This window comes from Scyliorhinus torazame, chromosome 2 (genome assembly GCF_047496885.1).
Source record: "Scyliorhinus torazame isolate Kashiwa2021f chromosome 2, sScyTor2.1, whole genome shotgun sequence".
Taxonomy (NCBI): Eukaryota; Metazoa; Chordata; class Chondrichthyes; order Carcharhiniformes; family Scyliorhinidae; genus Scyliorhinus; species Scyliorhinus torazame.
In genome coordinates this window covers 249711628-249725328 of record NC_092708.1, presented here as the reverse complement: position 1 = coordinate 249725328, position 13701 = coordinate 249711628, and the positions used below count along the sequence as shown (strand labels likewise).

The 13701-nt window shown below is 49.6% G+C and overlaps 1 protein-coding gene across 2 annotated transcripts in view; it reads right to left on the bottom strand.

Annotated features, from left to right (window-relative positions):
• LOC140397116 (regulator of G-protein signaling 6-like) overlaps positions 1-13701 on the bottom strand; it is a 941371-nt gene that overhangs the window by 91649 nt on the left and 836021 nt on the right. For both annotated transcript variants that reach the window (XM_072486131.1, XM_072486132.1), the window contains exons 7-8: positions 6171-6235; positions 309-385 (exon numbers count right to left, since the gene is read on the bottom strand). In XM_072486131.1, coding sequence (XP_072342232.1) covers positions 309-385; positions 6171-6235 — 142 coding nt within the window. The remainder of the gene's footprint in view (positions 1-308; positions 386-6170; positions 6236-13701) is intronic.

Genomic DNA, 13701 nt, shown 5'->3' with positions numbered 1-13701 from the left:
GATGTGCAGGTTAGGTGGATTGGCCATGCTAAATTTCCCCTTAGTGTCCAAAAGGTTAGGTGGGTTACGGGGATGGGGTGGAGGCATGGGCCTAAATAGGGTGCTCTTTTAAAGGGTTGGTGCATACTCGATGGGCCAAATGGCCTCCCTCTGGACGATAAGGATTCTATGACAAATCATGCTCCAGATCCTGATCAGTAGCAAGCAATGCCATGCGATATCAGCTCCACACACATATGGAAAGCAAAGTCTTATTATTTCCTCATGGTTTCTCACTTTATACATTTGTAAAGTTGTTTGTTACGTACTTTACTTGGGCCTCTGCTTGCAAAAAGATGAACTCCCATTTTCGTGCAAATGCTCTTTGCAACCTGGCCAAATTTTCCTGCGGAAGGAATAGTTTTGTGTTAAAACAGAAAACAGGACTTCCGGTTGCGGCTATCCTTGGTAGGTCGCACGTTCGGCAGTTCCCGCCAAGGACGGACTTTTGGGCCCTTTTGAGGAGCCCCAGCGGCACTTGTACGATGGTTCCCAGTGTGCGAAGGTGATCGTAAGGTTCCCCCAGCACTGTATGGAGTGGGCCAGGAGTGGAGCGATCAAAAAAGTGGTTTTGGAGCAGCGAAGAGAGCGGGGGAGGAAAAGCAAGATGGCGGCGGGTGGAGATCAAGCAGCGTGGGCGCAGTGGTCGCGGGAGCAGCAAGAGTTCCTTAAAAACTGCTTTGCGGAGCTGTGAGCAGAAATGCTGGTGCCAATGAAGGCATCGATCGAAAAGCTGGTGGAGACCCAGAAGGCCCAAGGGGCGGCGATTCGAGAGGTGCGGCAGAAGGCCTCAGAGAACGAGGATGAGATTTTGGGCCTGGCGGTGAAGGTGGAGGCGCACGAGGCGCGACACAAGAAGTGGCAGGAGAAGTTTGAGGACCTGGGGAGCAGGTCGAGGAGGCAGAATCTTCGGATTCTGGTTCTCCCTGAAGGAGTGGAGGGGTCCGACGCTGGGCACATGTAGTTACAATGCTCAACACGCTGATGGGCGCGGGAGCTTTCCCGAGGCCCCTGGAGCTGGATGGGGCTCATCGAGTCCTGGCGAGGAGGCCTAAAGCCAACGAGCCGCCAAGGGCTGTCGTGGTGAGGTTCCACCGCTTTATGGACATAGAGTGCGTCCTGAGATGGGCGAAGAAAGAACGGAGCAGCAGGTGGGAGAATACGGAGATCCGTGTCTACCAGGACTGGACTGCGGAGGTGACCAAGAAAAGAGCTGGCTTTAATCGGGCCAGGGCGGTTCTCCATCGGAAGGGGGTGAAGTTTGGAATGCTGCAGCCAGCGCGATTGTGGGTCACGTTTCAGGACCGTCACCACTATTTTGAGACGCCAGATGAGGCGTGGACCATTATTCAGACTGAAAAGCTGGACTCGAACTGAGGGTTTGTTGTGGGGGGGGGGTTTACTGTATTTTGGGGGTGTTCTGGTTTCAGGTTGGGAAGAGGGGAAATGGGAAGCGGTGAGTGGATATGATGTGGGGGCTGTGTGAGAGTGTGGGTGCCGGTGCTGTAGGGGCAGGCCCCTGCTGATGAAGGGGATTTGGAAGCCCGGGGTTGGGGAGCTGGGGCGAGGTCGCAGAAAAAGGAGCATCTCCATAGGGGGTGGGGCCGGCTCGGATGGAAAGCACGGGCTTTTTCCCGCGCTAAGGAAGGGAGGGGCGGGGCCTGGGGGAAGGGTGGTGCTGGAGTAGAACGCACATTGATCGACAGGGGGAGGTGGGGGGATTCCCACACTGGGGGGTCGTTGGAATGGCGGGAGTGGCCAGGGTCAGCAGGAGTCAGCTGACTTACGGGAGTGTAATGGGGGGAGCACAATGGCTGGACGGTGATCTAGCTGGGCGTGGGGGGAGCGGGGGGGGAATGACTGGTTGCTGCTGTATTGGCCAAAGGGGAGCTGGAGGTAGAAGAGGGAATCAGGGCGGGGGTCCGCCGCCTGGGGGACTGGAGGGTGCGGGAGGCGCGGGCACGTGGCTGGCCTAAAAAAGGGGATGGCTAGTCGGCAGGGGGCGGGGGGGGCGAGTAGCCCCCTGATCCGGCTGATAACATGGAATGTGAGGGGCCTAATGGGCCGGTCAAGCGGGCTTGGGTGTTCGCGCACTTAAAGGGACTGAAGGCAGACGTGGTCATGCTTCAGCAGACGCACTTGAAGGTGGCAGATCAGGTCAGGCTGAGAAAGGGATGGGTCGGGCAGGTCTTTCACTCGGGGCTGGATGCGAAGAATAGAGGGATTGCGATACTGGTGGGGAAGCGGGTGTCGTTTGAGGCACTGAATATTGTAGCGGATAATGGAGGTCGATATGTGATGGTGAGTGGTAGGTTGCAGGGGACACGGGTGGTACTGGTGAACGTATATGCCCCGAATTGGGATGATGCCGGATTTATGAAACGTATGTTGGGTCGGATCCCGGATCTGGAGGCAGGGAGCTTGATAATGGGGGGGGGGACTTCAACATGGTGCTGGACCCAGCACTGGACCGTTCCAGGTCCAGGACGGGTAAGAGGCCGGCTGCGGCCAAGGTGCTCAGGGGGTTTATGGACCAGATGGAGGGAGTGGATCCGTGGAGGTTTGCCAGGCCGGTGGCCAGGGGAGTTTCTTTGTTCTCCCATGTCCATAAAGCCTATTCCCGGATAGATTTCTTTATAATGTGTAGGGCACTAATCCCGAAAGTGGAGGGAACGGAATATTCGGCCATAGCAATCTCGGATCATGCCCCGCATTGGGTAGAGCTGGAGTTGGGGGAGGAGAGGGACCAGCGCCCGTTGTGGTGCCTCGACGTGGGACTGTTGGCGGATGAGGAGGTGTGCGGGCGGATCTGGGGTGTATTCAAATATACATGGAGGCCAACGACAATTGGGAGGTGCAGGTGGGGGTAGTCTTGGAGGCTCTGAAGGCGGTGGTCAGGGGAGAGCTAATTTCCATTCGGGCCCATAGGGAGAAGAGAGAGAGGGGGGAGAGGGAGAGATTGGTGGGGGAGATATTAAGGGTGGACAGGAGCTATGCAGAGGCCCCCGAGGAGGGGCTACTTAGGGAGCGACGAAACCCCCAAATGGAATTTGATCTATTGACCAGGGGAAAAGCAGAGGCGCAGTGGAGGAAAATGCAGGGGGCGGTGTATGAGTATGGGGAGAAGGCGAGCAGGATGCTGGCACATCAGCTTCGTAAGAGGGAGGCAGCGAGGGAGATTGGTGGAATTAGAGATTGAGGGGGGAATACGGTGTGGAGTGCGGTGAGAATAAACGAAGTATTTAGGGACTTCTATGGGGATCTGTATAGGTCTGAGCCCCCAGAGTGGGGGAGGGATGCGGCGCTTCTTGGACCAACTGAGGTTCCCGAGGGTGGAGGAGGAGCAGGTGGCTGGTTTGGGGGCGCCAATTGGGCTGGAGGAGCTGGTTAAAGGATTGGGGAGCATGCAGGCGGGGAAGGCCCCGGGACCAGATGGGTTCCCGGTTGAATGTTACAGAAGGTATGTGGACCTGCTGGGCCCGTTGCTGGTGAGAACTTTTAATGAGGCGAGGGAGGAGGGGACCCTGCCCCCGACAATGTCCCGGGCGCTGATCTCGTTGATTTTGAAGCGGAATAGGGGTCCAATGCAATGTGGATCGTATAGGCCGATTTTGCTCCTCAATGTAGACGCTAAGTTGTTGGCGAAGGTGCTGGCTACGAGGATTGAGGACTGTGTCCCGGGGGTGACCCATGAGGACCAGATGGGGGTTGTGAAGGGCAGGCAGTTAAACACGAATGTGCGGAGGCTTTTAAATGTGATCATGATGCCCTCGGTGGAGGGGGAAGTGGAGGTAGTTGCGGCTATGGACGCGGAGAAGGCCTGTGATTGGGTGGAGTAGGAGTATCTCTGGGAAGTGCTGGGAGGTTTGGGTTCGGGGAAGGGTTCATAAGATGGGTCAGGCTGTTATATAGGGCCCCAGTGGCGAATGTGGCTACGAACCGGCGGAGGTCGGAGTACTTTAGGTTGTACCGCGGGATGAGGCAGGGGTGTCCCTTATCCCCCTTGCTGTTTGCACTGGCAATTGAGCCGCTGGCCATGGCACTGAGGGAGTCTAGGAACTGGAGGGGATTGGTCCGGGGGGGGGGGGGGGGGGAGGAAAGACCGGGTGTCGTTATATGCTGATGACCTGTTGTTATATGTTGCAGACCCAGTGGAGGGGCTGGTGGAGATCATGCGGATCCTTAGGGAGTTTGGAGACTTCTCGGGCTATAAGCTCAACGTGGGGAAGAGTGAGCTCTTTGTGGTGCATGCGGGGGACCAGGGAAGGGGGATAAACGAGCTACCGTTGAAGAGGACGGAGAGGAGTTTCCGATACCTGGGATCCAGGTAGCTAGGAGCTGGGGGGCCCTGCACAAGCTCAATTTGACACGGTTGGTGGAGCAAATGGAGGAGGACTTCAAGAGATGGGATATGCTGCCACTCTCCCTGGCGGGTAGGGTGCAGTCGGTCAAGATGAGGGTCCTCCCGAGGTTCCTGTTTGTGTTCCAGTGCCTGCCCATCCTAATCCCCAAGGCTTTTTTTAAACGGGTAAGCAGGAGCATTATGGGGTTTGTATGGGCGAATAAGACCCCGAGGGTGAAGACGGTGTTTTTGGAGCGTAGCAGGGACAGTGGGGGGCTGGCGCTGCCGAATCTATGTGGCTATTATTGGGCAGCTAACGTGGTGATGATCCGTAAGTGGGTAATGGAGGGAGAGGGGGCGGCATGGAAGAGGCTAGAGGTGGCGTCTTGTGTGGGTACGAGTCTGGGGGCGCTGGTGACGGCACCGTTGCCGCTTCCGCCGACAAGGTACACCACGAGTCCGGTGGTGGTGGCGACTCTGAAGATCTGGCAGTGGAGGCGACATAGGGGTGAGGTGGGGGCCTTGGTCTGGTCTCCGATATGAGGGAACCACAGGTTCGTTCCGGGTAGGATGGAGCTGGCATCGGGCTGGGATTAAAAGAATGGGGGACCTATTCATCGATGTGACGTTTGCGAGCCTAAGGGCGCTAGAGGAGAAATTTGGGTTACCTCCCGGGAATGCTTTTAGGTACATGAAAGTAAGGGCGTTTGTGAGACGGCATGTGAGGGAATTTCTGCTGCTCCCAGCACGAAGGATTCAGGACAGGGTGATTTCGGGTGTATGGGTTGGAGAAGGCAAGGTCTCGGCGATCTATCAGGAACTGCAGGAGGCGGAGGAGGCCTCGGTGGAGGAGTTAAAGGGTAAGTGGGAGGAGGAGTTGGGGGAGTAGGGTTAATTCTTCCTCCTCTTGCACCAGTCTCAGCCTAATACAGTTCAAAGTTGTTCATAGGGCGCATATGACAGGGGCGAGGATGAGCAGGTTTTTTGGGGTGGAGGACAGGTGTGTGAGGTGCTCGGGGAGCCCAGCAAATTACGCCCACGTGTTCTGGACATGGCTGGCATTGGAGAGGTTCTGGAGGGGCTTTGCGAGGACTATGTCCAAAGTGGTGAACACCCGGGTCAAGCCGAGCTGGGGGATAGCATTATTTGGAGCATTGGACGAGCCGGGAGTGCAGGAACCGAAAGAGGCCGGTGTTCTGACCTTTGCGTTCCTGGTAGCCCGGCGGAGGATCCGGCTAATGTGGAGGGATGCGAAGCCCCTGAGCGTGGCAGCTTGGATTAACGATGCGGCAGGGTTCATCAAGCTGGAAAGGATAAAGTTTGCCTTGCGAGGGTCTGTGCAGGTGTTCTCCAAGCGGTGGCAACCGTTCCTAGACTTTCTCGCGGAACGTTAGGTGGAGGTCAACAGCAGCAGCAACTCAGGGGGGAGGGAGAGGAAGGTGTGGGGGGGGGTTGGTTTTTCTGTTTTGTTTAGGTTAGAGTGGGGCGTTTTTCCTTACCGGCATGGTTATTTGTTAAATGGGGGTTATTGTATTTTGTTGGAAATCTCATGGATAATTTTTGCTTGTTCTGTGCTTTATTCTTTTTTCTCTGGGTGGAGTGTTTTGTTGAAAATCGTTGAAAATTTGAATAAATATATATTTTTAAAAAAACAGAAAACAGATATCTGCTTTATTAAATCACTGATATATGTTAGTGCAAGCACTGACTGGAATCCATGCTGTAGCTTTCAAAATGACAGTGTGGTATTACAATAGTATGCCATTGATTATAAAATTAGTATACCTACGGCTTCATAATCTGCAAGTTCCAGTCTCGCTTTATTCTGCATTGTCCGCTTGCACAGGTAGATGGCTGTGACGGCGAAAAAAAGATTAAGTAATTAACTACACTGTTACAATTACCCAAACTTTTCCTTTTCAAGCATGATTTTAATCCATTGACTTTTCACTTTACCAATGCTGATGACAAGAAGCACATTCCTGCTCCTTCCCATCCACCTGAACCAAGGTCTTGCATTCAATTTGCAAACAGTACAATTTCTAACAAACTTCAGGAACCTACCAGATGATTTCATGGCAAGTGACACGGGACATGTGACAAATATCAGAAGCCTGGTTCAGGGTCCCCGCATCAGCTAACGGATTTAGATATGATAAGGCTCTTGGGCAAAAGACCTAGCTAAGGATGGGGGAGGAGCATGAGAATGTGAATAGGCAGTGATTGGGATAAGGTGTGATGTGGAATGGAAGAGAATAGATTGTGATTCAAACACAAAAAAGGGTGTCCCCTTTACTTTGATTAAATAGAACAAAAATCAGAGGGTCATATTTTTCTGACTCATTGGGCGGGATTCACCGTCCCGCTGCACCAGTTTTCTGGGGTTTGTGTGGACAACCCCACGCCATTGGGAAGTCCCCGGGAGTGGGTGCGCTGCCGGCGTAATGGAGAATTCCGCCAGCGGAGAATCCAGCCCCTTGTATTGGCTAAATTGAAGTAGGGGCGGCATGGTGGCTCAGTGATTAGCACTGCTGCCTCACAGCGCCAGGGACCCAGGTTCAATTCTAGCCTCGGGTAACTATCTCCATGGGTTTCCTCCGGGTGCTCCAGTTTCCCCCCACGGTCCACAAATATGCAGGTTAGGTGGATTGGCCAAGCTAGGTTGCCCCTGAGTGTCCAAAAGGTTAGCGGGTTACTGGATTACGGGAATAGGGTGGGGTCGTGGGCCGAGGTAGGGTGCTTCTTCCCTGGGTCAATGCAGACTCGATAGGCTGAATGGCCTCCCTCTGCACCGTAGGGATTCTGTGATTCTGGGATGTCTAGATATTCAGCAGGCCACGTCGTAACAGAAATCATAATTGGTCAATGTACAGAGGGGTAATATTTTCCAAGCTTAAGTTGCAGTTGGCTCTGGGAAAGTTGACAGATTGATCCTGAGAAATGTCTCAATTTTGGCTACTTAAAAAGACACAAAATAGGACTGAACTGTAGAATGAAATTAGCTCAGAAAGTTGGACAGTGTAATATTTCACCAGTATTTAAAATCTCAAATAGATTCAATGGGGCAGCATGGTGGAGCATGGTGCCGAGGACCCGGGATCGATTCCGGCCCCGGGTCACTGTCCGTGTGGAGTTTGCACATTCTCCCCGTGTCTACATGGGTCTCACCCCCACAACCCAAAGATGTGCAATGTAGGTGGATTGGCCACGCTAAATTGCCCCTTAATTGGAAAAAAAATCATTTAAAAAAAGATAAATTCTCTATGGGGAGGTGTTTTACTTTCAACAGAATGATATCAGTTGTATTATAAGTATTCACCATGACTTTTCTCTATGGGGGGGATTGGATGGGTGGATGATGGGATGGATGGGGATTTGTCATTGGGTTGTAATTGGTGGCTGTATATGGGAGGTTTCAGAAGCAGTCTGAAACAGATCACCAATAAACTGTCTTTTTTTAGCAGCTAGGGTACAGGATGTAGGCAAAAATCTGAAGGAAATCTTGCATTGAAGGGAAAATGCCTCAAAAGGAAAAAAGAAATTCAATGTTAGCCTGGCTGTCCCCGAGAAGGGATGGTAATTCTCATGAATATGAGAAATTGTTTGTCAAGTAAATTGTCCTGTTAATGCAAATTATTTGTCTGACAAATGAGCTATGGTTGGCTGTGATTGGGAGGCTATCATTATTTACTGCTACTTCATAACAGAGCTACAGGCTTAGTAAGGATGCATTCTATAAGTTTCCATGCATTTGAATGCAAAACATCAATATTTCCAAGCAGATTTATATCTTGTCTATGTAATATGTTAATTCACAAGCAATGCAATGTAAAACATGAGATGTGTGACAAATTTAGCAGAGAGAAGGTTGGGATTTTAAATAGTCTTTTCCATTTTGAGGATAGGTATTAGTGTTGATCAGAATACAGAAAGATTTGCACAAAAAAATGATCAAGGTAGCTTCAGTTATCATGCTATTAAACAAGAGATTTAATTTGCACTCAGTAACTTGTTTCTTTCAGGGGAAAAATATGATGTTTGATGGTCTGTCATGCATTTTACAACCATCCTCTCAGTAATGAATGGAGACCCTTCAGCAGCCCAAGATTTAATATTAGAAGTGAGCAAATTCAATTCTTTTCCTTAACAAGTTGAGCTGACATTGGCATAAATTGTAAAGGAGGGGTGGCGCCTGGGCGCTGTGGTGTATTGATAAGCCAACATATTGCATGGCATGATTTGGCTTTGTGCCATGGGAAATCTGTGAGTGAGCAGCACAGTGAATCGCACATTGTTGCAACGCTTCAAATGTTGGGCGTAACAATCTGCTGCGGAATTCTCCGTCGAAGGGATCCTCCGCCCCGATGACGTGGGGTGGCCCACAATGGGAAACCCCGACTGCCATCGGGGGCGCGCCGTGCCAGAAAACCGGAGCTGGCGGGATGGGGAATCCCGCCACTGGTCTCTTGTTTCGTTAGGCCAACTTCGGGATGATTTGTAACATCCTCAATTTAATAGCTTAGAAATGGGTTGATTACCTTGGTGTCTATCGTGTAGTTATGGTAGTAGTCTTTGATATCTCGAATGTCTTTAAAAGGTTTTGACACCCCCAGGTTCATTGGGAAACTGTCCTTTTACGGCAGAGATGTTCAACTGGATAAGTGATTTCCTAATCAAGGTCAGACCTCGGGGTGTAAAAGTTTGACCACGCAGCACCCTATTTCTTTGATCACTTCGAGGCAAAATAAGAACTCAATGCAGCAGCCAAGCGGAAAATACAGATTTCCAGTCAGAATGTACATTAATTGGCCACTAAGGTGCCTCCATTGGGGCAAGGCCTCACCTTTCCCCATCCCATCACCCTGATAGAACTGATGACGGGTCAGGGGTGGGTGTGCGAGGATGGAAAAGCGGCTACCTGGGTAATTTTACAGTCACCAAGCTTGGACAGTGGGGGTCCCATGAAATTCTGCCCATTGGTATTGAACTCACTTCACTGTGAAGACATACAGCAACACCAAATCCAGAAAAGAAACAGATTTAGCAAGCAAATCAGGTCGAATTTCACAAGAGGATGGGTTTTTAATGAATTAAACTTTCACTCATCGTGTCAGCAGAGATCAAAAGAGATGACTGACCATCTTTCTGCACACCCTCAGTGCTTGTCTTGTACACTTGTTAAATTATCCTGGTGCCCCGACAAAGTGTTTCCCCAATTTAGGAAACTACAAGCTCCAATTGAAAACATTTTGACAGGTTGTGTGGGGACCTCAACCAGCTCTAGACCATGAGGACCCAACGCCAGGCTGCACCAACTTGGAATGCAGCAAACCGGGAGGATTGATGGAGGGAGTATCTGGCAAAGTAGTAGACACACTATGATTCTTATGGAGTACGGAGGTTGTTCCTCACAATCTCGAGAGCGCTGCCTCGGCACTCCTAATGCTCTGCTGAAGAACAGAATGCAAAGGTAATGTGATGTTCTTGAAGCCTCATTAAGTAGTGGCTCCCAAATCCAAGATGGCAGTCACCTTGATTTCCAGGACAGAAGTTTGTGCTGTCAAGGTAACTGTCATAAGACTATCCATCCTGACGGTTCTGCTGAGGTGTTGAGAGAGCTGACCACCAGGTCTATGTTAAACAGAATGGTCACCATATACTCCACAATGCTTTCAGACTTGTTCCTGCTTCATACTACTGAGGAGCACCATGGTGTCACAATGGTTAGCACTGCTGCCTCACAACGTCAGGGACCCAGGTTCAATTCTGGCCTTGAGTGACTATCTGTGTGGCGCTTGCACGTTCTCCCCGTGTCTGCGTGGGTTTCCTCCGGGAGTTCCGGTATCCTCCCACAGTCCACAGATGTGCAGGTTAGGTGGCTTCAACATGATAAATGCGTGGGGTTACAGGGATAGTGAGGGGGAGGGGGCTTAGATAGAGTGTTCTTTCGGAGGGTCGGTACAGACTCGATGGGCCAAATGGCCTCCTTCTGCATTGTAGGGATTCTATAGTAATTGTGCATGAGCGTAGCTGACTGTTTGGTTGCCCGGTGCACCTAACATTCAATCATGCAGATCAAGCAATCTTCTTGAGAAGCCTAGCCCCTTAAAGTCAGTAATATTTCTGTGAGGAGGGATATACAGTCACCAAGCTTGGATAGTGGGGTCCCATGAAATTCTGCCCATTGGTATTGAACTCACTGGAAGCAATTTAAAGAAGCTTTGCTAAGATGATTCATCAAATGAAGGTGTTTTCTTACAAGGAAAGGTTAAGGAGGCTGGACTTATGCTCATTGGAGTGTGGAAGAATGAGGGGTGATCTCATTGAAAGATACAAGATACTAAGGGAGCTTGACAGGATGATGCTGAGAGAATGCTTCTGCTTATTGGGGAATCTGGAACTCAGGGTGGGGCACAGTTTATAAATAAGGGGTCTGCCATTTAAGATGAAAAATGAGGAAAAATATATTTTCTCACACGATCTTGAATCTTTGGAATTATCTATCTCAAAGAGCAGTGGAGGCTGAGCTATTGAGTATACCTGAAGCTGAATTAGACAAACATTTGATTTACAAGGGAGTTGAGGATTATTGGGGAGGTGGGGTGGTTGGGCAGGAAAGTGGAGTCAAGGTCGCAATCAAATCAGCCATGATCTTACTGCATAGTGGATGCTCAATGCCTGTATGCCCTACTCTTCTCATGTTCCTATTTCCCATGTTCTTATTTGAGTCCTGTGCAACAGAATGACGTGTTGGTAGGGATGAACATTGAACCCTCAGACATTGTACATTTAAATTGCTGGGACATTGATTTAAAATGAAGAACAATCTGATTAGAAATCTCTTCAAAAGTCCCAAAAATGTTGATCAGTGTGAAATGAGAAACAATACATTGAAAGGCCATTGCCTTGAGAATTCATTGGGAAAGTCAAGACGTGCCCTTGTGAAGGAAGACTTTGACAAAGTGTGCACAATTGATGAGAGAGGTCCCTGCATTCCACAGCCTGGAACAAGTTAGCTAGAAGGACTTGCAGTAGGGGAAGGCTTGTACCTGGCTTAACCTCTGAGGAAATTGGTTGACACCAAATCGTCAAACCCTAACCACTTGTGATTGGACAGAACAAATCTTCCTCTGACTTAGATTTATGCCTCAACCAGCAGGAGATGCAGAGAAAGGAGAAATTGTGCCAGGTCCGACACTGATACAGTTTTTAGTCTCGGGTCTTCATCAACAGTGAGGACCTTTCAAATTTCAGTTCTTAAGATTCTTTACAAGAGAACTTAAGTCTTAAAATTTGGAAAAATAACTGTTTGCTACATGACACCTCTTTTGAAAATAGTTTAAGGAGCGACGCGTAAGGTTAAGCTGGAGAAAAATTGGGGGGGGGGGGGGGGAATGCTTTTAGGTTTAATTTACAATCAAACTGTAAGCTATAAAATGTGTAAATGTTATGGAAAATCAAGGTCCGATATGACTTTCGACGAAAGCAAAGTGAAACGTCACAGAGAAGGAAATTACATTTTGTTTTGTCCTGGAGACTCGTCAGGCCCTTATTCCAGCTTTATAGTATAACATTCAAACAGCCCTGCAAAGCTAATCCCTTTATACCAATGCTTTATACCAATCCCTTTATACCTATGAGGACAACTAAAAAAGCAATAAAAGGAGAGAAGATGAAATATGACTGCAAGTTAGCGAGTAATATAAAAGAAGGACGAGTTTCTTTCAATATACAAAACGTAAGAGAGAGGCAAAAATAGGACCACTGAAAAATGTGGCTGGAGAAGTAATAATCGGAAACAAAGAAATGGCAGACGAACTGAATAGTTACTTCGCATCAGTCTTCACGGTGGAAGACACCAGTGGGATGCCAGAGCTCCAGAAGAACCAGGGGGCAGAGGTGAGTGCAGTGGCCATCATTAAGGAGAAGGTTCTGGGGAAACTGAAAGGTCTGAAGGTGGATAAGTCACCTGGACCGGATTGACTACACCCCAGGATCATAAAAGAGATAGCTGAGGAAATTGTGGAGGCATTGGTGGTGATCTTTCAGGAATCACTGGAGGCAGGAAGGGTCCCAGAGGGCTGGAAAGTGGCTAATGTAACACCGCTGTTTAAGGGAGGCAGCAGACGGGAAATTATAGGCCGGTTAGCCTGACTTTGGTCATTGGTAAGATTTTAGAGTCTGCTATTAAAGATGAGATCGCAAAGTACTTGGAAGTACGTAGTAAAATAGGACTGAGTCAGCACGGCTTTGTCAAAGGGTGGTCATGTCTGACAAATCTGTTAGAGTTCTTTGAGGAGGTAACAAGGAAGTTAGACAAAGGAGAACCAGTGAACGTGATTTATTTAGATTTCCAGAAGGCAATTGACAAGGTGCCGCATAGGAGACTGTTAAATAAGTTAAAAGCCCATGGTGTTAAGGGTAAGATCCTGGCATGGATAGAGGATTGGCTGACTGGCAGAAGGCAGAGAGTGGGGATAAAGGTGTCTTTTTCAGGATGGCAGCCAGTGACTAGTGGTGTGAACAGGGGACGGGATTCTCCCCTACCCGCCGGGGCAGGGGGTTCCGGCGTAATGGAGTGGCAGGAACCACTCCGGCGTCGGGCCGCCCCAAAGGTGCGGTGGGGGGTCGGAGAATCGCGCCCAGGGTTCTGGGCTGGGATCACAACTTTTCACAATATACATGAATGATCTGGAAGAAGGAACTGAAGGCAGTGTTGTTAAGTTTGCAGATGATACAAAGATCTGTAGAGGGACAGGTAGTATTGAGGAAGAAAGGGGGCTGCAGAAGGATTTGGACAAGCTAGGAGAGTGGGCAATGAAGTGGCAAATGAAATCCAAGTGGAAAAGTGTGAGGTTATGCACTTTGGAAGGAGGAATTTAAGCATGGACTATTTTCTAAATGGGGAAATATTTAGGAAATCAGAAGCACAGGGGGACTTGGGATTCCTTGTTCACGATTCTCATATGGTTAATGTGCAGTCGACAGTTAAGAAGGCAAATGCAATGTTAGCATTCATGTCAAGAGGGCTAGAATACAAGACCAGGGATGTATTTCTGAGGCTGTATAAGGACCTGATCAGACCCCATTTGGAGTATTGTGAGCAGTTAGGGCCCCGCATCTAAGGAAGGATGTGCTGGCCTTGGAAAGGGTCCAGAGGAGGTTCACAAGAATGATCCCCGGAATGAAGAACTTGTTGTATGAGGAACGGTTGAGGACTCTGGGTCTGTACTCGTTGGAGTTTAGAAGGATGGGGGAGATCTTATTGAAATTGACAGGATAATGCGAGGCCTGGATAGAGTGGGTGTGGAGAGGATGTT